The sequence below is a fragment of the Lathamus discolor genome, chromosome 14 (assembly GCF_037157495.1).
Source record: "Lathamus discolor isolate bLatDis1 chromosome 14, bLatDis1.hap1, whole genome shotgun sequence".
Taxonomy (NCBI): domain Eukaryota; kingdom Metazoa; phylum Chordata; class Aves; order Psittaciformes; family Psittacidae; genus Lathamus; species Lathamus discolor.
The window spans coordinates 3260731-3283576 of NC_088897.1; the positions used below are offsets into that span (position 1 = coordinate 3260731).

Genomic DNA, 22846 nt, shown 5'->3' on the forward strand with positions numbered 1-22846 from the left:
TCTGGCAGGGGCAGAAGGAAGGTCCAAAGCCCCTGAGCCAGGTGATGCTCTGCTCCTCCCCACACTTACCCTCCCTGGGAGGATCTGTTCCGCGCTCCTGCTTCCCTGCATGGTCTTACCCTGCGTTATACCCCAAGACACTGGTGCTGTTGGCTGTGGCAGGCCACCAGCTCACCATGCAAATGGGCAGAGACATCACCAGAGTGGCTGAGCACGTGCTTTTATTGGGGCCAAAGACTCTCTGAGTCTGACACAGGTATGGGGAAAAGTGTCGGGTTCTGTTGGATTCATAGCAAGCCCTGGCAGAACCAGCTCTGCATTCCCTGGGTTCGTCTGATCAGCTCTGGGCAGAGGTGTGTGGCAGAACAAGAAGTGCCTCCAGCTCTTGGTGAATTGCTGCCAAGCAAAACCAAATTGTGGCTTTTTGCCATGGAAATAAATCATTCAGAAACCAACAGTGGCAGTTTCATGTTCCTCTGTGCTAGCATGCGCGCAGGGAAACGACAAATGCATTCATCGCTGGGTGAGAAGGTTTGTGGCGGCAGAGCGACAGCTTTGTGGCTGACACCGGCCAGGGGTGGCTTTGCTCATGGGAACTTCACAACTTCTGCTCCGCAGCCTGCTGCCTGCGAGGAGCAAGCACAGCGCCAGCGGCACACGAAGCACTGGTGCGGAGGGGAGGTGTGATGGGGCGTTCGATGTGATCTGCATCAGGCAGCTCTGTCCTCCATCTGACAGCCCTGAGATGGTCAATGGAAGGAAAGGAGACGTCGTTTACTGCTAATGAATCTGACAGAGCCGGAGGAGCATCTGCAAGGAGCTGCTGCAGCTGCAGTTGCTTGGCTGCGTCATGGGCACAGACTATTTAACGCTGACAAAACTGCCCTTTGTCAGCTGTGATGTTGTTTCCCCTGCAGTGCTGAGGAGCCTCCTAGAAGGGGGGCAGCCCTCCCCCTCCATGGGACTCTCAGAGCAAGGCACCCTCAACAGCCTCTGAGGCCAGCTTCTGCTTTCATCTTTCTCCTTCTGCATGCTGCTTTTTGCTTCTCTGTCAGATCCCAGAGCCCTCTGTTGTCCAGTTCCCCCAGTCTGGGTGAGCTGATCACTGTCAAGCTTCTTTTATTACTCCTGGAAATGAGCTATTCTTATCATGTTAGCCTCACCCAGACTGAGGCATGAGATTTGTTTTGGTGCAAGCAGGGTAGAAAAAGAAAGCTTAAATTATTCAAACAGGAAGACTTTCAGGAAAGATGTTATAGTGGGTGTTGAGTCTTTGCCCCCTGTGATACATGGTGACAAGGATTAGCCCAGAGGCTCTGGGGCTCCTTCAGGCCCCCCCCTGAAATCCTGCTCTCTCCAAGAGTCACATAGCACATACCCCAGGGCAGGGGAAATCAGGGCAGTTTGCTACTGCAATGGTGAGGGCTCTGCCCAGACTGATGGAGAAGCCTCATCTGCCTTCCCCTGGGGGTACCACTCACCCATGATTGCTGCAGCATCCTGGCCTGGCACTGTAGCACCATCAGAAGGACCTTGGAACATGTAAAGGGCTGTTACCCCATTCCAGCCACTCCTGCTGGCCATTTTCTCCTCTTGCCCATAAGCCCACAAACGGATACGAGCTCTGGGGCTTGGGGTGCCCTGAGGACAACAGCCTTGTCCTTCCACTCGCAGCCTGGGGCAAAGGTGATCCCTCACCAAGCCGGGATCCGCTCTTTCTGCCTGCTCTCACCAGCAAACCATCCCCAGTAAGTCCCTCCCGTGGCTGCACATCCCTGTGCAGTCCAGAGGGATGCAGAAGGCCGCGTGGGGAGGCTGTGGGGTCATGGCAGAACTCCCTGAGCCCTCCCCTCTGCCCCAGGGAATGCTTGTGCCAGGCAGAGCCAGAGCTGGCCCGGGCAGGCGGACAATGGCCCTTTTAAAGGGCACAGGCCCATCTGGGGTAGCAAAACCCTGAACATCACGGGGAGCAGGACCTGCAGAGCGCCCTAACCTACAAACAGCCCCCACACATGGGAAGTGGTTTGCAGCCTTGCAGCGAGCCCAAAATAAATCATGAGGCTAGTAAATATCTGAGCATCACTGCCGGTCTCCGTGCATGACCAGGGTGTATGGAAAGTTCACACCTCGCTGGAAAGCTCACATCTCACTGGAAAGCTCATACCTCCCCTCTCAGTGCTGGGGGGGACTGACACCTGACATGTCTCTGCCAGCACACTGCTGCTGGTGGGCACAGGGTCTTCAGGAGCTCCAAGGGCCATGCACAGGGAAGTCCCCAGCTGTGGCAATGGCCCTGACACAAGTTAAGGGCCAACAACCCTGGCCGCAGCCCCCTCTGTGATCAGGGAAGGTCGGGATGCTCGAACATCCCCAAAGCACCCATGGGGTGCAGCCGCTCACCCTGTGCTCTGGAGGCCACCCACAGCCAGCCCACTCAAGCCTCCTGGAGAGCTGGGCTCCAGGAGCAGCAATGACAGTGAAAGCAGTTTAGTTCTGGCTGGCTTCTTTTCCTTTTTGCTTGATTACAACTGGCAAACAAGCCCCACTGGGCTGATTCATAAACTGGTTTTCTTTTTTATCCTAGCAGAGCAAGCAAGAAGCCTTTTTCCATCGAATCATGGAATCGCAGGCTGGTTTGGGTTGGAAGAGACCTTAAAGCTCACTCAGGTTTTATGGTTGTTTTATTTGTTTTTCAGAACAAGCCCTTGCTGGAGACAGATTAAACCTTTAACGATACAGCATTTTTCTCATAGGCCACAAACATCTTCCTGACTTGATGTGATTTCAGGGAGCACAAAGGGGTCTCCCGTGCAGCATGGCCAGCGGTGCCCAGCACCCACTCACACCCTGACATGATGGCCACGCACCCCTCTTCACCCTGCACGGTATGGACCTGTGCTTCCCAGCCACTGCCACACGACAGGTTCCACAGGAGCCGGCTCTGGGACATGACATCATCTACAGAATTCCAACATTTCTCCAGGAATATCGAGAACGGTGGGGGCAAATATTCTGTGCATTGATGGAAAGTCACCAGTGCCCACACTCAGAGCGGGATGGCACAGACACTGCTGCAGGGGGAAGTGGAGCTTGGCCTAAATGCAGTTTCTGAACTCAGGACAATTTTAAGCACTTCCTTTTCCGAGTGAATCCTGACTCCTCATCATTAAACACAGCTATCAATAGCAACTTACATCAGCCAGTCGCACCATTTTTTTTCAGCGTTCCCCTTTCATTCAAGATCAAGAATTTCCCTATTTCTGCTATCACCAAATTTATTTTGGACATTTGCTTTACTTAGCACTTTCTCCTGGGATTTTCTGGGGGGTTTGTGGAAAAGCTTCATCATATTCCTCTATGTAAATTGATGCAATATCATCCAGACCGCCTCAGATGGCCTGTCCTGCTGACCACAAGCACTGAGGGCTGCTGGCAGGAGCAAGAGTAGAACACAGGCTGACCATGATTCCTGAAGAGATTTAAGAGGGGAGGCTGAGCTGAGCTCTTAGGCAGAAGCTCTTCCCTGTGAGGGTGCTGAGGCGCTGGCACAGGGTGCCCAGAGAAGCTGTGGCTGCCCCATCCCTGGCAGTGCTCAAGGCCAGGTTGGACACAGGGGCTTGGAGCAAGCTGCTCCAGTGGAAGGGGTCCCTGCCCGTGGCAGGGGTTGGAGCTGGAGTCTATCATTCCATGAAACCACCTGGAGCCACAGTGGGAAAACTTCCATCCTAAACCAGCATTTTGCTGTGCTGAGAGCCAAACTCCCCCTGAGATGCTCCAGCCCACTTTGGCCACATTTCCATGGCTGTCTCTCCATCTCAGAGCACCCCCAGGTTAGATGCTCCTTCATCTGAGACATGCAGCATCCTCGCTTTCTAAAAAGCACAAGAGCTTGAAGAAATTATTTTCTGGTTTCATAATGCCTGGAATGTCGTGGAGCGGGTAAGGAAGCACTTTTTAGGCATATGCCGCAACACCCCAGGGCATCACTGGTATGAGTGCAGCCTCCCGGTTCAAACAGCCTGCAAAGCACTGGCAGAGTGGGGGCCTTTGTCAGGTTTCTAGGCAAAAAACAGAGCCCTAGGAAGCAAACACCCCGAGTTTGGGGTTTTATTTGGGCTTTCAGCAGTAGAAAAGTTTCAGCCTTCGCACAGCTCCTGTAACGCACATTACCCAGGCTGAACTAAATCTAAACTGATTCAGCCAAACTAAGCAATTATTTTTGTTTTATTAATTAAAAAATGCTCCTTGACAATCCAAACCAATTTTTGACAAATTATTGACAAAGGTATAAAGGCACTGAGGCTTTCAGCGGCCTGAAATGGGAAAATACCTCATTGAAAACATCTGAATAACCAGTGCGGATTTCCAACTAATTTTTCTGGTTTAATGAAACTCATTTTTTATCAGAACATTTCTGCACCATAGATGGAATTCCGCCTGCCTGCCCTACCCACATCGTGTGCCTTGGGAGCAGGACAGGACCTGTAGGTGGCAGATGTCAAGACATGATCCATGAATGCTTGAAGGTACAACCACAGGGAACAGCTCAGAGGCAAACCACGCTCTTACGTACATCTACAAGTTATATTCCCTGAGCAAACAGGCAGAGGAGCCAAGTAAGCTGACACAAGCTCAGAGCCAGCTCCTGATCCAGCTGGACTCTGGGCTCCCAGGCCCTGCTTGGCTGGGCTCCCTGCCTGGGGAGGCAGGCTCTCCCCTCATCCATCCAGGATATCTGGGGACAAGGAAGCTGACAAGCAGAGCGGAGAGTGAGGGCTGAACTGATGAGTGAGCCTGACAGGTGCCTCTCTCTGCAAGTGTCAAAGTGGAGGATGGACAGGGCCATGGGGTAGCCAGGAAGGAAGGTGATGCTCAGCTTGGCATTTGCTCTAGCAGGGTGAGGGGCAGAGACACCACCATGGCTCCCAACAGGAGACTCTTTGAAGATGGGCCGCCTCTGGGACTTCTCCTGTGCAAGTCCAGGACTGTATTCTCCTCCAGACTCCTCTGCCTACACAGAACAGAGCAGGTCACCTGTATGGAGCTAACCTGCCATGGCTGGTGGTGGGCTGTGACACCATGCAGCTCCGGAGTGATATTTGGGAACCACGGGATTATTTACTGGATGGCTGGGAGTGTTGAAAATGGTGACATGGAGACAGGTCCAAGAAATGCATCTGATTCCTGTTCTCCTAGGAGCATCTCCTCACAGCCGGACAGCCTTCAGCTCTTCCCAGAGCATCCGTTATGTCCTTGCCAGGCCTTCCCTCTCCTCCTTAGAGACAGGGAGGAGTTTCGTAGACCTCCACAGTAGTCTGTGTGTAGGCTGGTAGCTCCTTTCCAGTGAACAATCCCTGGTGCTTCAGCTTCTGGAAGTCTTATTTCATGCCCACCTCCATCCGTGCTGGTGCCTGCAGCGCTGCCGTGGCTGCAGGACATGCCCCGAATCCCTTCAAACTATGTGAAGCACGGACAGGTCATGGACCCCACTGGTAACAGCTCCAATCTCCTGCTACTGGAGCAGCGTGGGCTGTGCAGATGTGGGAGGGAAACAGTCCAAGGCAGAGGACACCTCAGCCCCTTTCTCCCTCACGGGCCTCGTCTCATTCATACTCTTCAGCCCTTGGAAGGATGCACTCTCAACTCCAAGCTGCTTGGGCAGGTTGGGTAACAGCAGCCTGTTGGCAAATGCAGGAACCTCCATAGGGGAACTTCTTACTAAGGAACATGCATGAAAGCAGCACAAATAGCAGTGGTAATTGTTTCATATCCTGTGTCACTGGGAAGGCACTGAATCAAGGGGGTAGCTTCACCCTTCCGGGGCTGGGGCTACTGCTTTGTTCCACCACGAGACTTGTGCCACAAGCAGCCTCTCCTCTGGTGGAAATTCCACCGTGCCTACGCAAGCCGCTGCATGGACCTCCTCACTCCATAAATTGAGGAGCTGCTGACTGTTTCAGCATCAGACAGAGAAGAGGCTGACAAGCTCCACTTGCCTGCTTCAGCTCCAGCCACCACTTCTCATCTGACATGAAGGTCTCTGTGGCTGCCCTTGCCATTCTCATTGCTGCCTTCTGCTACCAGACCTCTGCTTCACCAAGTAAGTCCAGCTCTCCCCCTCCTCTCTAACTGGGGACAGGAGAGCTGTCACTGCAGGGACGGGGTGCCTTCTGCCAGTGTTTCCATCCCTGGGTCCCTTCCTGTGTCAGACCATCCTCTGGCAGGTGCTTCAGGGCCATTGGGGCTCTCCTGCCATGGGAAAGGCACAGCTCAAATCACGGCATGGGCTCTGTCAGTGTTGGTTCTGGGTGAGCCCAGAAAAGGAAGGAATTCATATGGTCCCCAGACCTTGCCACTGACAAGAGCCATCTTTGCCCTTCACAGTTGGCTCCGACCCACCAACCTCCTGCTGCTTCACCTACACGTCCCGGCAGCTGCCCCGCAGCTTCGTGATAGAGTACTATGAGACCAGCAGCCAGTGCCCCCAGCCAGCAGTCGTGTAAGTCCTCTCGTCCTGGGTGGTGGTGGGCTTCCCCTTTGGGCTGAGGATCCAACCAGGGAAGGACCCTTTTCACAGGAGGGAGGATGGCGGCTGGCCCCAGGGATGGGAGGGATGAGGGGACAAGAGGTACAAGGGGGTGGTCCATGGGCTCAGGCCAGTCCTGCTCTGCCACTTTGCAAGCTAGCTGGTGACAGCCTGACGGGACAGGCACAGCATCCTGCATGCCCAAATTCTGCTGACTGTCGGGAAAGCCGGGGCTTGGGGCAGGGCTCCCCCCCAGGCAGCGCCCTCCCACCTAAAACTTACCTCTCTGCACCCCACAGGTTTATCACAAAGAAGGGCCGCCAAGTCTGCGCTGACCCCGATCAGGACTGGGTCAAGCAGTACAGGAATGACCTGGAGCTGCAGTGAGATCCTGCCACCCGTGTCTCCCACTGATGGGACGAGAGAGCTCTGGCCATTGCGGGCCCCATCAGAAATGCTTGCATGGCATTTAAAGAGAGCTGAGAAACTGAAAATGGTCCAGAATCTGACTTTAGTGTTTTGCTATTTATTTTATTTATAGGGCAGAGATAAAGTGCAATAACTCCATGGCAGACAAACAAGACTATTATTTAAAAGATATATTTTTTTAAATGCAGACTCATGCACAGGTTATATTTTCTGTATTTAATGAATTGAATTTTTGATGTAATATTTGATTAGAATTTCAATAAAGAAATATTTTTCTAAGAAATTTCTGTCTTTGCCTCTATTGAAATTCTTTGCAATGACAATAGCTGAAATTATTATAGTGGTAACATGCTCTTTATCTCCTTTCCTATGCTGTCGAAACCCCCACAAGATTTCACTGTCTGAACATCCCTGTTTTGCAAAAAAGGAAGAGAAAAAACATGAAGGAGTAGGTGTGAGAAGGGCATAGATTACATTCAGGTAGCTTGGCTCATTCCTTTTGTAAGGTGTTTACTTCATTATGACTACTGCAACTGGTTAAATTCCATTGCTGGCCCCATTATAGTTAATTATAATGTTACCTTTAGGGGATGAAATTTAATGTACCGGCTGTTTCAGGAGAAGTTTTCTGAGACTTTCAACTGAAATGGATCAGCTATTCCCCGAGCCGAGGATGAAAATACCTGTTTCACTACAAGATGTAATTGTGTTTCGGCAAAGTCTCACTTATAGCAGATGTGCCCCCTTATGAGAAAAGGTGCTTTGTCTCAGTGCCTCAGAAACTTGCCCAGCCCTGGGATCGCCTGTCTGGAAATGCAGCATCCCCCTGCAATCACCCCGCCAGACCCCAGCGACAGGGCATGAGCTGCCCCTTCACCACCCTTCATCTCCACCACAGCCCTGGGGCTGGTCTCCCACTGGAGCTGAAGGAGATGGAGCACACCACTGATGGCATGTAAGTTCCTCTGATCAGCTCTGGACACACGCTGTTGGATGAACAACAAGGGTTTGGGTTCGCCCTGCCTGGACTTCTGGTGCCTTTAGGGCAGCCCAATGGAAGACTCAAGTCAGAGACCTGCCTGCACTCAGCTCACCCACCAGTGTTCACACACCGAGTTTGGGATGACAAACATGAACATCAGTGAGACACATGGGAGAGGAGCAGGAATCATAGAAGGATAGAATGACTGGAGCTGGAAGGGACCCTAAAGCTCATCCAGTTCCAATCCCCTGTAATGCACTTCCACTGGAGCAGCTTGCTCCAAGCCCCTGTGTCCAACCTGGCCTTGAGCACTGCCAGGGATGGGGCAGCCACAGCTTCTCTGGGCACCCTGTGCCAGCGCCTCAGCACCCTCACAGGGAAGAGCTTCTGCCTAAGAGCTCATCTCAGCCTCCCCTCGGGCAGGTTCAAGCCATTCCCCTTGGCCTGTCCCTACAGGCCCTTGTCCCAAGCCCCTCTCCAGGTTCCCTGCAGCCCCTTTAGGCACTGGAGCTGCTCTCAGGTCTCCCCTTCAGGAGCCTTCTCTTCTCCAGGCTGCCCCAGCCCAGCTCTCTCAGCCTGGCTCCAGAGCAGAGCTGCTCCAGCCCTTGCAGCACCTCTGTGGCCTCCTCTGGCCTCGCTCCAGCAGCTCCACGTCTTTCATATGTTAGGGGCTGCAGAGCTGAAGGAAGGGGGTTCCTGGGAGAGGATGAGAATGAGCAAGCACAGGGTAGAGGCTGGATGGGAGCCATCCAGAGAGCAGAGCCTCAGGTGTGGCTGGAAGGGACCAGGCAGATGAGGGGGTGTTTGAGGGAGCAAGGAGCATATCGATTATGTCGGGCACCTTGTCAAGTCAGGAACTGCAGCCCCCAGCTCCTCAGCCCACAGGGTGATGAGCACTCCATCAGTCATCCCAACGCAGCGCTGACTGCACCCAGCCTAAATAGGACCTGGGGAGGAGGAGGTTAACAGGAGAACTGTGCCAGTGAGCAGGGCCAGGGCACCCTTCCCTGAGAGGCTGATGGCCAGGAGGTTCGGGTGGACATCACCATGAAGGCAGCTGTGCCTTGGTGACAAAGAGCTGCTTCTGCAGCAGGGCAGTAGGTTTGGTCACAGCCCTGACTCCCCAGGCACCACATGCCCCATGGCCTGCCCTGGGTGCCAGGCTCATCATGGCCATGCTGGAGACCAAGGACACCTTAGTTGTTGGGTACCAGCCTGCCCCATAGCTGAGTGCCAGAGCCATGTAGCTTCACCCTGGAGAGATTGGGATTGGCACAAAACTGAGTGCTCAGAGCTGTCCTCACTCCAGGGAACAGCTGGACCAGAGGACAGGATGTGGAAGACCTGCAACGTGGTCATCCCAAAACGGCTTGAGCCTCTACAGTTCTTCCCGGGTACAAGCTCTATCTGTCCCTGTGGATACAGAGTGCAGTCATCCAAGGATTGCAATCCAGCCCATGCACTGTTTGAGCCTGCTGCAAACAAGCCCATGCACCAGCATCCTTAAGAACCCAGGTCACATTCAAGCCACCCACAGCAGACACCCACCCTGGGTACCTCAGCTAACTCCTCACTGCTATTCAGGGAGCCTGCAGGGAGTCCTGAATTGCTCATGTCTTTCTTGATCTTACACCCGCCTACATGTGACAGCTCAGAGAAGTGCATGTGAGGAACACAGAGCTCTTGTTAACCCACACCCCCAGCACTGAGGTGTGACTGAAGCCTGCACGAGCAAGGCAAAGGCAGACAGAAGCTTTGAGCAAGCTAGCAGCTGCCTCCAAGGCCAGCCAGCAAACAGTGGGTGCATGGAGAAAGCATCCTTAGAGATCTTCAGAGCCACCACGTTCTGCAAAGGAGGAGGAGGAGGAGTGCAGGGAAGTGGTCAGGAGTACGGACAGGCAGGCAGAGCCTTCACTACCCCTGTCACCATGAGCTCAGATCTGCACCCAGTGGTGACTCTGTGCATGCGGGGGATACTGGGACCCAGGAGGAGGGAGGTGTACGGGAGGTTTCCTCTAGATTCAGACCAACGCAAGAATGATGGTGTCAAGGGTTTCAGAATTTGTAAACTACTAAATGGCATCCTGGAACTAGAGTGTGACATTTACTAACCATTTTGTGCAATGTATATGAAAGCAAGTATTTTTAATGAAACCCTGGGAAGGCCAAGCGGTGAACAAAAATAAATCATTACCATGATAAGAACAACACCATTGTTATAATAGACATGCACATTTCTACACATTTGTTGTCTGTATCACCCTAGTGTGTCTGTAGGCTTTTTGAGGTATACCGACAGCCAGGAGAGTCGGAGGTCAGTCTGGCATTGCATAGAAGGGGGAGCTGGGCTGGGCTCAGTGAGGTAGGGATTAGTGGCAATCAAAGATCATGGGCTGACGGCTTTTACATCTCCACTTTTTTCAGAGAGGAATTAGACATCCTGAAGGTAAAATGCCAGCGCACTCAGCAGTTCCAGCTCTGTGCCTTCCCAACCATCTCAGGGACCGGGGCCCTGGCTTGCTACAGGGAGCGAGGCTCGGTCCTCCACCCAAAACAGCTCTTCCCAGTGACACCAAGATGAGGAATACTCTTTTGGGAGGCCAGCATCCAAAAAAAGGCATGTGAAAGGGGATGGTTTTGCATGCTGTGTACAAAAGTAATATTTTCCAAAACAGTGATATGTTCCAGACTTCCAGGGCTGCGGAAGACATGAAAGTATTATGCTAGAAATGGTGCCTGTGTATCACCTTCCACATAACAGCCAGCAGAAGGAAGAAGTGGCAACCAAGAACACTTCTGCTCAGTTCTTAGAAAGACGGAGATGACAACTCACACCCCCCCAAGATGATGAAGCATTTTTCACTGGACTAAAAGAGAAAGAAAGAAGCTAATATTTGTTGAGAAAGTGCATTTCTAAAGCCTTAGGTCTATAAATTTTGCTGCAGGGGACACTGTCCATGCCTTTGGGTGACCAAACTGCCACAGCCCAAAAATGTGACATCAGTCTACTGATTGCTCAGAAAAACAGCCCCCTGATCACCCTGTCTATGGCTGTTCTGCCAGACATGGTATCCCAAGGGATTGTTGCCTTCAGTAACACCAGACATCTTGAGCAGATCAGTTTGGGACTCACCAGAGCAAGAGACTAGCAACCAAAAATGTCCCTGTAAAATATATGCATATGCATATGTATGTGCCCACCTCCTTTCAGCATATAGAAACCAAATGGACATGGTGTGACCGTGATTATCCTGGCACACACAGGTCAGCTCCTTTGGCAAGAAATAATCTTATGAGGCTGTGCGAGCGTCACCAGCTTGCCAGGTACCTGGGGAGCAGGAGCACTTGCAGAAAGATCCACGTGCTTGGGTCAGACCATGCTGTGCCACGCAGATCTCCCTCAAGGCAGAGCTGGGTGGACCAAGCAGGACCTGGCCCTTGCTGGGTAGGATCTGCGTAGAGGCCAGAGCCAGGCAATAAACACACTTCCACCAAGGACAGGGACCAGCTCAACTTGTCCTGACCTAAACAGAAAACCTGTTTGCAAATAGCTTTAGGAGCAACTTAGCTTTAAGTCACCAGGGAGCTGTAAAAGCCAGCTGCTGACTTTTCTCTAGATGCCCACTACCACTCAGACTGGGTATCTCAGAGCAGACTGGTACTGGCCCTGAGGGGTGTCTTAGTTGCAGATGATGTGGAGAGCAAGACAGAAATTTTCATAGCCTATTCAGAGCTATCTCATGCTTTCAGCCTTTACTCTCCTTCTTGAGAGAGGCAGATTCATGATTTCTAGGAATGCCTTGCATGCTGCATTGGGGTGATTTCATATCCTTCCTGCTCTTTCATTTCTTCCCCCTATTTGCAAGATCTCTGAAATATTGCACTTCCTCGCACCTCTTTGGAAATATTCTTCATCCCTCTGCTGCTACAGCAGATGCCACTCATCTGTCAGCTTGCCACAGTCAGAGTGCTCACACTTTCTGGACAGTTTCCATCCTACCACTTCCTTCTGCCCTGGTGACATTTAGGCTGCCCTTCCCAGCTGTCACCCTGCACAACAGGTTCCCTGGCCGTCCTCACCACTCCCCCCCTCCACTGCCTCTGGTTCCAGCCCTCTGACAAGATCTCCAGGTTCATGCCCTTTCTCATCTCCCCAGGCTCCATAAACTCCCTCTGTAAGATCTCCATGGAGATCAGTGAGCTGCAGAGCCCACCAAGACCCATTGCCTTTCTCCTTCCCGGGACATGGCAAACCTGGGACTTCTAGCTAGTCTCTTCTCCCTGCCACACAGCTTCCAAACTAAAGAGCCTGCAGCTGAAGATGAAGGGGTGAGACTCTCCAAAATGCAATGAAACTCAAGGTGAGAGGAGCTGTCCAGCGTCATTTCTCACTGGGAGACTCCTAAAGCATCATCCAGGACATGCCCAGAGAAATCATGCTGAGCATTTCAGACCATGTTTTATCAGGCCTCATTTCATTTGAATTGAGTTCATATTTAAATTAAGCAGATTCATTATTTCTGTCTGAAGGGTGAGCTCCAGCTGGCAGCACACAGCTGCTGGCGTTGCCTCCGCCCCACCTGCCCCCAGGCAGTGTCTCCAGTCTCCTGGCCCTGTGTACCGCATCCCTTTGGTTTAGATGACTAGAGCTGGCTGATGCCACAGTGGAGCTTAAGAACCTGAGAGCTTTTCCTCCAGCAACACAGTGGCAGACTGAGGCGAGAGCCTGGGGCAACAATACAGCCTGGAGCAGGAGGGATGTTCCAGGGGATGTCTCAGGGGAAGGAGAGATCAAAGGCGAATTTGGAGACCTCAGCAGAGACTGGGTTATTTTCCTTTCCCAGAGTTTTGCAGCCCCTGTAGTGTCCCTGTCCTGGGGTCAGCAATGCACCACTTCCCATGCCTAGAGATTTCCCTCCCTTGTGGCTTGTGAGGGGAGGTGGAGGAGTTGGAGCTACCAGACCTGGAGGTTATCACCGCCCTGTGGGATGAGAGAGAGCAGCACAGCAACCACCCACACCCACACAGATGTCCCCTCACCTTCATCAAAGGCCTCAGCCCATCCCTGGCAGTGCTCAAAGCCAGGCTGGACAGGGCTTGGAGCAAGCTGCTCCAGTGGAAGGTGTCCCTGCTTGTGGCAGGGGTTGGAACTGGAGGAGCTTTAAGGTCCCTTCCAACACAAATCATTCTGTGGTTCTACGACTCTTTGATGTTGAAGCATGGCCAACTACGCAGGCAGCTGCTGCTACAAAATTCTTGCTGGGTGGGTGCCTGCCTTAGTGTAGTGTCTCAGTGATGCCACAGCAGGATCTCTCAAGGACCCTCTTTAGGCTGGGCACGACCAGATCCCACAGCACCCTTTGCCCTCTGAGACGTTGCATCTTAGCTGGGGGTAATGACCAGGGATGGAAGTACCCCAAAACCACACTGCTCATTGCAGAGGCTCTCCACATCAACCCTTTATTGCCTTGTTCCAGAATAATTCACACTAAAATCAGCACTACACATTAGGTTGTGTGCATACCTTTTCCAGCAGCCCATGACATGAGCAGCAGGCTGGTCAGGGGGCTCCCCTGTCCCCATCGGCAGCGCCAAGGGTTGTGGCACATCCCCAGTGCAAAATGTCCTTCCCAGCACAGGCATGGCACATGGCGGGTGCACGGTGAGTGTCAGGTGCATGGCGGGTGTCACACTTGTCAGGTCACCCCCAGCAGCCAGGAGCACACAGGGACCCTGCCAGGACATGCACCAAGGCACGCAGGTGTTTCCCTGGTGCTGCCCCGCTCACAGGAAGAGCTGGTTGAGCTCCCAGCTCCCTGCCCAAAAGTGCGAAACCAGAGCAGCTGCTGTCACAGGATGATGCACCCAGTCCCTTGTGTGTCCCTGACCCAAGAGATCACCAAGGGTTCTGCATTCCTGCCCCCCAAAAAGGCGCCCAGGAAAAAGAGAGGCCGGAGGTTTCCTGAAAACCTGTCAGTGAAGGTGTACACGTGGGAGCGGTCGCTCACATTGTAAAAGGAGATTTCTCCTGCCTCGTAGTCCAGGAAGATCCCAATGCGCCGGGGTCTCACAGCCAGGGTCAGAGGGGAGACAGGCGAGGTGAGGGCCTCATAGTTGCCCCCATTTTGCAGCCGCAGCACCCAGTAGCCGTTGTTAGGGGAGAAGAGGATGTTGCCCTTCCGGCTGGCAGACTCTCTGCAGAGCCCCAAGCCCCACTCTGGCTTGTCTCCCACCTGTACCTCCCAGTAGCAGCGGCCCGAGAAGAAGACCTGGCTCCCCAGCACCACTGGAGCCGTGCTGAACCTCTTGGGGTTGTCAAAGAGGGACAGAAGAAGCTTCTTGCTCCCTCGCCGCACACTCTTGCAGTCCTCGGACAGGGTGAGCTCAGGGTGTGCCGTCTCGGGATCCAGAGTCACATCCACTGGAGCGAGAGAAGGGTGGAAGGACAATGGGGCTTCAGAGGTCTGCAGGCATGCACCTGAGCAGGTGCCTGAAACTTGGACATGGGGGGCTTTTCCAGATCTTCCCACCTCCCACATTTATTTGCTTGTGCCCATGGTTTTGCATTGCTCCTAGCACTGCCCAGCAGCAGAGAAGCGCAACACAGAAGATCATGCTAACCGTGAAGCACATCAAAGCATTTGGCATCTAGCTGCAGAGCAGGAATAGAATGAGAATGGCTCCACTGCCCCCAGCACAGCTTCACAAATAGCCAGCACTGACAGCAGGACCTTGTGGGCAATGCGGAGCCTGAAACTCCTGAGTGACCTCCTAGACTTCAGGGTCAGCTCACAACTCATTCAAGAGCAGAATGAGGAAGGTCTCCCCTCCATGAAACCGCCCTGAACTCACCAGTAAATAAACAGGGGCCAGTTGGACAAAGCTTATTGACAAAAAGTCCCCAAGCCCCAGGGTATGGGTGGGAAAGGGGGGTGAACCAGGACCCAGGTGTGCCAGGAGCTGGCACAAAAGCAGCCACCTTACCTTTGAACTTCTTCAGCATGTCCCTCATGCCCAGGCAGCGTTCTGGGATGCTGTAGTCCTCCTTTAGGGTCACAGACACAGCCTTGGGGCATGGAAATGTTACCCCCTCACACCTGAAAGGAGAGTGATGCCCGTGGGCTGTATCCAGAGCCCACAGCACTGCCAGTCTCCTGCTGGGGAGTTAATGCCTTTCTGTTGCACAGATGCATCTCTCCCCTGAGCTATTTGACTGTGAGCACTAGGGGTAACTGCTCATTAACCAGCAAGGCTGATAAGTGTGACCAGCAGGTTGAGCAGCTTCCAGTGCCTAAAGGGGCTGCAGGGAACCTGGAGAGGGGCTTGGGACAAGGGCCTGTAGGGACAGGCCAAGGGAAATGGCTTGAACCTGCCCGAGGGGAGACTGAGCTGAGCTCTTAGGCAGAAGCTCTTCCCTGTGAGGGTGCTGAGGCGCTGGCACAGGGTGCCCAGAGAAGCTGTGGCTGCCCCATCCCTGGCAGTGCTCAAGGCCAGGTTGGACACAGGGGCTTGGAGCAAGCTGCTCCAGTGGAAGGTGTCCCTGTGCATTATAGGGGATTGGAACTGCATGTGCTTTAAGGTCCCTTCCAACCCAAACCAGTCTGGGATTCTATGATGGGTCCAGAGCTATAAATGCAGTGAGTGGCTGTGCCAGGCTCTGGGAAAGAAGCAGAAAGGGGAGCTACCCAGTGTGTCTCTTAGGAGGGGACACATCCCACACAACACAAGACCAGGCAAGACCTTTGGCTCTGGGGGGTGGCTGACGTGGACCAGACATGAACATCTCAGAGCCTGGAGGCAGCCAGGACGGTAGGAGCATGGGTACCTACCTGCAGAGGATGTTTTTCATGTCCTAGAAGAAGAGAAAAACCATTTTGGGTGTGCGGCTCCAGAGCCTTGTGCCCACTGGTCCTTCTGGCCCTGGCCACCCACACAGACAGCAAAGGCACTGGGGTTGAGTTAGTGGGGCTGGTGGCATAGCCTGACCTTGAGCAGCCCATCAGCTGGCTGATGGATCTTCTCCTTTATCTCCAGGATCAGCTCCTCCAGGAAGCACTTCTGCTCCACCAGCCTGGCCAGGTTTTCGTTGATCAACAGCAGAATCCTCTTCTCCTCCTCCTCCAGCTTCTGGAGCAGCAGCTTCTCCTCGTCGGCCAGCAGCCGATGCAGCTTCCCGAACTCGCTCACAATCCTCTCTCGCTTTTTCTTCACTGTCTCCTTGTGATAGGAAGAAACATGGGATGAAGACAGGCAATATTAGCCAGCAGACAGGACGGGGACAGATGCTCCAGCAGCCAGCATCAGGCCCTGGGAAACCACCACATTTTTCTGTTAAGTGTATTTAGTCAATAAAGCCAGCCGGAGGCCAAGTGCTGAGCTCCCACTCCACAGACTCAGTTTATAAGCAGTAGGACTGCCCAGGGCATCTCTGCCCAGCTGGACACCAGATGTGTAATGATGACTTGGTGCAGCACTGGGGTTTATTGGGCTGCAAGGGGATACTATCAGGGCTGGTTTGTATTAGATGTGGTACTACCTGTACCTCTAGCTAGATCCACACTCAGTCAGTGCTTGGGCGGCCCAGAAGAAAGGCTGGAAAAAGACTTGGCTGCTAACCCAGGGAAACAAGGTAACCAAGGGCTGTTAACCTCTTTCCAAAGGGAAAGAGGTGGAAGAAGCCCCAGGGCTGGGGAGGGATGGAAAGGGGGAGCCAGGGTATCTCAGTGCAGCCCAGGGTGAGGAGACCACAACAGGCATGGTTTGCTGGTGCGTTAGGGATTTTCTCCTCAGTCCTATAAATCGGCTCAAAACCCAAAGCACCAGGAAAGCATGCTGCAGATAGCCAGGGTCATGGAACCTCGGACTGCAGGAGATAAGTGAAAGGAAACTGAACTGCGTTCATTTTTCCATCCAAGCACATGATTTCTTGGACCTGAGCCACGGAGGTTTGATAAGCAAGGATGGTCACAGCCACTTCCCCCCCAGCGCTCACAAGGGACTCTGCGGCTTGGGTGAACAGGGGACAGTGATATGGTTCATCCACCGCCTCCATCCCCGGCCCCATCTCAGACCCAACGGGGACACTGCAGGGAGTGGCCGGGCTGTGGGCAGGCAGCAGAGCTGAGCAGATAACTGGAGAAACCAGTTCTCTCTGCCAAAGCTGGTTAATCACCAGCTCCAGCTCAGAGCTGGGTAACTTGGTCCCGTGCTTCCTTTTCTGCGGTTACTTTCACTTCCCTGCTTCTGGAGGGATGTGGAATGCAGCTGTTTTGCTGGTGTCTGCTCTGCCTGGGCTGCTTTGGAGTCGGGCAGAGGTGCAGTAATTCAGCTTTTCATAACGAAAACAGTTCCTATTGCTGGGGAGCAAAGCTCACTTTGTGGCTCATGCCTGGCTTCTAACTCATGCACACATTGCAAAACAAAGGGCAAGTACAAAGTACCCAGTGTCCGTTTGTTTAACCCTGTGGTTTCGGGGGAGCTGCCCTTCACTAAGCACTTCTTTCCGCTTGATTTTTTTACAGTTGCACACAGTCATGTCTGTAAGAATTAAGCCAGACACGTGCCTTGCACTCCTGGGTCTTCATCCTTTCTGCCGACTCACGCTTCCTGATGTCCTCCACTTCCTTTGAAAGATGCTCCAAGGACTTCTGGAGTTTGACCTGGAAAGCGAAGAGACGGGCTCAGCCCCAGCAGCACCCGCAGGCTGGCTCCTGTCCTGGTGCCAGCCAGGCCCTGGCACCCAAACCCAGCAGCTGCGCTCCTCACTCCGCTCCCAGCATTAACCCTCTCCGCGCTCCTTGGGTTTTCCCTGTATTTTTCTTACTGTTTAGGTTTTGGAGAGCAAGGTGAGTGCCCCCTCAGTGCTGGCATGCGGGCACGCTGCCGGGAGCATTGCTGGGATGCTGGGACACAGGGTTTGGGTGCCAGTAGCTCTGCACCACTCCACCGAGGTGACCGTCCCTGCCACCCCTCCTCTGCTGTCCCGGCGGTGCTGCCAGGGCTGTTGGGAATGGGGCAGTGGGGTCCTGGCGGTTGATCCCCCTGTGCCCAGGGTGCATCGGAGCATGATGGGGATCCCCAGCCTCCCCTACCTTGTAGACCTGCGCGGCCTCCTCAATGGGGTAGACGGTGTGCGGGCGGTGGTGCAGGGACTCCCGGCACACCACGCAGATGGCCTCCTCATCCTCCTCGCAGAAGAACTTGAGGCGCTCCTCATGCTGGGGGCAGAGCGGGGTCCCCGCCGCCGGCTCCGTCCCCTGCCCGCCCTGCAGCCTCAGCTGCCGGATGCTCTCCACGATGTTGGCCAACTGCCTGTTGGGTCGGAAGCCGCTGCGGTGGCAGGAGGCCCGGCACTGTGGGCAGGAGAAGGGCCCGTCAGCCCAGAGACCCTTCTCCTGGCAGTGCTTGGCGATGCAGCCCCGGCAGAAGTTGTGCCCGCAGTCAATGCTGACGGGCTCGCTCATGTACTCCAGGCAGATGGGGCAAATGGCCTCCTCCTGCAGCCGCTCCAGGGCCCCTGCCAGGGCCATCGTGGCCTCCGTGGCCTTGCCAGGCGCTTCCTTCCTGCCACGGGGGGCGCGGTTGGTGGCCTGCTGGTGAGGCAGCACCGACAGCGCCGGCAGAGCCGCGGAGCAGTGGCCTGGCTGCCGTGTGGCACCGGCCACCGGAGCCTCCGCCGCGCTGGGGGAGGAGCGTGGCAGCGGCAGCTGCAGCCAGCCCGGAACGCTGGGGCTCCTCCGGCGCCTGGGTCCAGGGAAAGAGAAACCGAGCGGGAGAGCGCGATAAATTGGGAAGCGCCAGAAATAACCCATGCGCAGGCACCGGGTGGCAGAGGGGACAGTGCCCACTGAGTGATGAGCCAAGCACCCATGGTGTCGATGAGAGCCCCTCCGCTGCCTGCCTGCTGCCTGCCCGCTGCCCTTACTGCTGCCTGCCCGCTGCCCTTACTGCTGCCTGCCCCCTGCCCTTACTGCTGCCTGCCCGCTGCCCGTACTGCTGCCTGCCCCCTGCCCTTACTGCTGCCTGCCCGCTGCCCTTACTGCTGCCTGCCCCCTGCCCTTACTGCTGCCTGCCCGCTGCCCGTACTGCTGCCTGCCCCCTGCCCTTACTGCTGCCTGCCCTCTGCCTTTACTGCTGCCTGCTCCCTGCCCTTACTGCTGCCTGCCCCCTGCCCTTACTGCTGCCTGCCCTCTGCCTTTACTGCTGCCTGCTCCCTGCCCTTACTGCTGCCTGCCCCCTGCCCTTACTGCTGCCTGCCCTCTGCCTTTACTGCTGCCTGCTCCCTGCCCTTACTGCTGCCTGCCCCCTGCCCTTACTGCTGCCTGCCCCCTGCCCTTACTGCTGCCTGCCCTCTGCCTTTACTGCTGCCTGCCCCCTGCCCTTACTGCTGCCTGCCCTCTGCCTTTACTGCTGCCTGCCCGCTGCCCTTACTGCTGCCTGCCCTCTGCCTTTACTGCTGCCTGCCCGCTGCCCTTACTGCTGCCTGCCCTCTGCCCTTACTGCTGCCTGCCCACTGCCCTTACTGCTGCCTGCCCCCTGCCCTTACTGCTGCCTGCCCACTGCCCTTACTGCTGCCTGCCCCCTGCCCTTACTGCTGCCTGCCCACTGCCCTTACTGCTGCCTGCCCTCTGCCTTTACTGCTGCCTGCCCCCTGCCCTTACTGCTGCCTGCCCTCTGCCTTTACTGCTGCCTGCCCTCTGCCCTTACTGCTGCCTGCCCTCTGCCTTTACTGCTGCCTGCCCTCTGCCCTTACTGCTCCTAGGGGTTTGCCCCTATGAATTTGGCAGACTGTACAGCCAGGAGCCAGGAGCCATCCCACCGCCTCTCAGACCCTAGTGTCAACCTGTACCCGCTCCCAGCCTCCACTGCTCACCACAGTCACTGCGAAGAATCCTGAGAGCCACTGGGAGAGGCTGGAGGTTTTGTTCCTTTTTATTATACAAAAATAGCTTCAACACAGTCAATACATCAGAACGAAAAGTTCCACAGAAATGCCAAATAAATTAAAATTGCCTTTGCATAAACTTAAATAAATGAGCTGAACACTGTATTAAATAGTCTGCCAAATTCATGAGTAATAAGAAAACAGGGATGTGTCTCAGAGGTGCACATGAGAGTAGGTCCTTGCAGAGGTGATGCTTGGAGGAAGCAGGGTGTTGCTTATCCACTGCCTGCATTGTTGTGGTGTTTCAGAATGTCCTGGACCCACTTATCACCAGGTCTGCCGCAGACCTTCTTGCCTTGGTCTGTGATAAATCTACAGAAGGAAATCCAGTGAGAGGAAAGGATAGGGCAGGGGAGGAGGAGAAGAGGGGAACCGCCTGCTCCTTGCCACCCATGAACTCCAGCAAACCAGACACTTCGGTAGCTGCAGAATCCCAGGGAAATGTGGGCTAGGGGGTTGGCTTCCTGTCATTACAGGGAATCTGCTCCCTGCCACTTAAGCCAGTTTGTCCTCACCTGCCTAGTCCAGTCAAGACACCATCCTGGCTGGGTCCCGCTACCTGGGCATGACAGGGGTGGTCACCAAAAGCTCTTTTGACTCAAATGCAATAGGGAGGTCCAGAAACTGGCTGCCTGGGATGTGGGATTGGCCTCTGAGGTATCTCCAGGCTGTTCTAACCTGGGAGAGCCCATCCTGGTGTTTTCCCTTGCTAGGACTTGCACAGGTTCCTGGCACTGCCACCCTTCAGTGGAGCAGGGTGGCCAGTATTTGGGCAGATCTACTCACATCACGGCTGGCAGGTGGCAGTGGCGGCCCGCTTATCCGTACGTCACCACGCGGTGCAAGGGAACTTCATCGGTTACATACTGGTGGCAGCAGGAACGAGCAAAGTTGACAGCCCCTGGAGGAGAAGTTAAGCTTTGTGATGGAACCAGGCTGGGAAAAGTGCCAGTGGGAGAAGCAGGGTCAGAAGAGCAGAGGGTCCCTGCTGCAGGCAGCGCTGCTCCCACCGCAGCCACCCTTCCCTCAGGAAGCCAAGGAGTAGCAAGACAGGCCTCTCCTTGCCTGCAGCACATGCTTGAAAGAGAAAGGTGCAAGCATTACTAAACTTTATACAGCACGGAAAGAGTAGAAAAGAGAGCTTCTTGGAGAAGAGAGCTTGGACCCACCTGGAGAAGAGGAGACCTGATAGCAGAGGACAGCCACAAGGAGTACAGCAAGGGCAGCTGTGGAGGTCTCCATGCTCCTGTTGGGTGCAAGTAAATTGTAGGAGTACATAAATTACAGGAGTCAGGCCAGACTGCTCCAGGTCTTGCTTTGCATGATGTGGGATTCCTGGGTTCAGCTCATTTATAGAGAGACACAGCGAGCAAGGACAGAAACACACCAGAAACATTGCTGAAAGACATGACACAATGGAAAAAGTGCTGAGTCAGAGGTTCTTGTGAAGTACTCAGAGCCCCAATAACAGCAGTGCCCTGATGTGCCATATCATATAATGATATGATACCACGAAATGACAGAGAATAGGATATGACCTCTCTTCTCTTCCTGTTACTCCTGACCAAAGGACTCTGTAGAGAACCTAGAAGGAATGATTCAGAAGATTAGTAGGTGACCCTCATACCCAGAAGTGACATGACGGCAACGGGTGGAGGATGGCTGTGGCCGCTACTCACTGTGTTTCCTAGAATGTCTGCATCACAGACAAACTTAGGATAATTCACTTCTCCCACAGCAACTGGAGCTCGGAGGGTGCGTGAGTCTGCCCTGCTTGCAGCACTGCCCCAAGGAGATGCGGACTTTCTCCATGGGCTCCAGAAGGCCATCAGTATGATGGAAGAGCACAGGGTACAGCATGGTGCCACCCCAGGTCTGGGCTCCTCTTCTGTCCTTGCCTATCAGTTGCAGCGAGTCATTAGGAAACTGGTTCTGTTGCTACATCGCAGTTTCACAAACATCAGTGACAGCTAAAGCAGCACTCTGTTACCCGTGGACATGAGAATCAGCCATTAGTGTTTTATAAAGAGCTCTAGAAGCCCATGACAGTGCTGGAACAGCAGAGTTGGCTTAGATGATCATTTGGTTCCAGCAGTGTAGAATTGATGCTCTCCTGACACTCCTTTTTCATTTCCCCAGCAGCCACAGACACATAGAGAAAAGATTTGCTGGTTTAGCTCGTGTTTGGGACGGGAATGGTGTCACTGCACTGGCAGAAAAAACGCTTATCAAATGCTGCATCCCTAAAGAAGGGCTCTGCTGGCTTCTGAGCAAAGGCTGATGGATGAAGCCTCAGGAGAGTGGAGGAAGAGCAAGATCATGGTGCTAGTGAACGTGTCCAGGCCTGGGCAACCGCAGCTGCAGAGGGAAAGCCACACAAGCAGGCTGCCTTTCATGATGGTCCAACAAAGAAACAGATCTAGCTCCTCTATGGAGGAGGATGATTACAAAATAGAAACCACTGCCAAAAGTGGTGGCCCTGTAGGAACCCAGAGGAGGAAGTAGAAGAGAAATTAAAGAGATTCCCTGGACCAGCTGAAGGAGAGCTGATTCCAGGCCTGGGACGCCCAAGGACATACCATCATCATGTCTCAGCAGACTGATTGAAAAAGTGAGCCAGACCTGACAGGAAGTGTGGCCCAGGTGGCACTGCAGGATCTGTTTTACACAGAGCCTTTTGCTTCACTAAGATGCTGTTACTACACATAAGCAAAACTGACCCAGCGTGAGACCACGCACACGCGGGTGCCTTGCTGCCATGGAGCTGGGAGCCTGGATGAGCCTGCAGAGCCCTGGGATCCCAGGGCACCCTCTGCCAGCAGGGCTTTGGGAAAGATGCTTCCTTAGCAGGAACAGGCACCTCCTGTCACGGAGCAAGAAGGCAGCCTCACACATCCTCTGCAGCCATCGTTGCACAGTCCCCAGCTTTGCCATTGCACCAGTGAAGGATTTAGCATAGCCAGTT

The 22846-nt window shown here is 54.2% G+C and overlaps 3 protein-coding genes across 3 annotated transcripts; 1 reads left to right on the forward strand and 2 right to left on the reverse strand.

Annotated features, from left to right (window-relative positions):
- Nucleotides 1-5896: 5896 nt before the first annotated feature.
- On the forward strand, nt 5897-7238 carry LOC136021821 (C-C motif chemokine 4 homolog). The gene is made up of 3 exons (XM_065694446.1): nt 5897-6100; nt 6385-6499; nt 6826-7238. The coding sequence occupies exons 1-3, from the start codon at nt 6031-6033 to the stop codon at nt 6911-6913; spliced, it is 273 nt and encodes a 90-aa protein (XP_065550518.1). The 5' UTR covers nt 5897-6030; the 3' UTR covers nt 6914-7238.
- Nucleotides 7239-13381: 6143 nt separating this feature from the next.
- Nucleotides 13382-18898, reverse strand: LOC136021958 (E3 ubiquitin-protein ligase TRIM58-like). Its single transcript, XM_065694703.1, has 7 exons — nt 18029-18898; nt 17501-17596; nt 15924-16154; nt 15767-15789; nt 14922-15034; nt 13946-14358; nt 13382-13670 (listed from the first exon to the last, which is right to left on the reverse strand). The coding sequence occupies exons 1-7, from the start codon at nt 18746-18748 to the stop codon at nt 13398-13400; spliced, it is 1869 nt and encodes a 622-aa protein (XP_065550775.1). The 5' UTR covers nt 18749-18898; the 3' UTR covers nt 13382-13397.
- A 952-nt stretch (nt 18899-19850) lies between these two features.
- On the reverse strand, nt 19851-21757 carry LOC136021889 (C-C motif chemokine 4 homolog). The gene is made up of 6 exons (XM_065694563.1): nt 21561-21757; nt 21420-21466; nt 21051-21127; nt 20703-20782; nt 20397-20440; nt 19851-20193 (listed from the first exon to the last, which is right to left on the reverse strand). Exons 1-6 carry the CDS (start codon nt 21708-21710, stop codon nt 20097-20099), a joined length of 495 nt encoding a protein of 164 aa, XP_065550635.1. The 5' UTR covers nt 21711-21757; the 3' UTR covers nt 19851-20096.
- Nucleotides 21758-22846: the final 1089 nt, after the last annotated feature.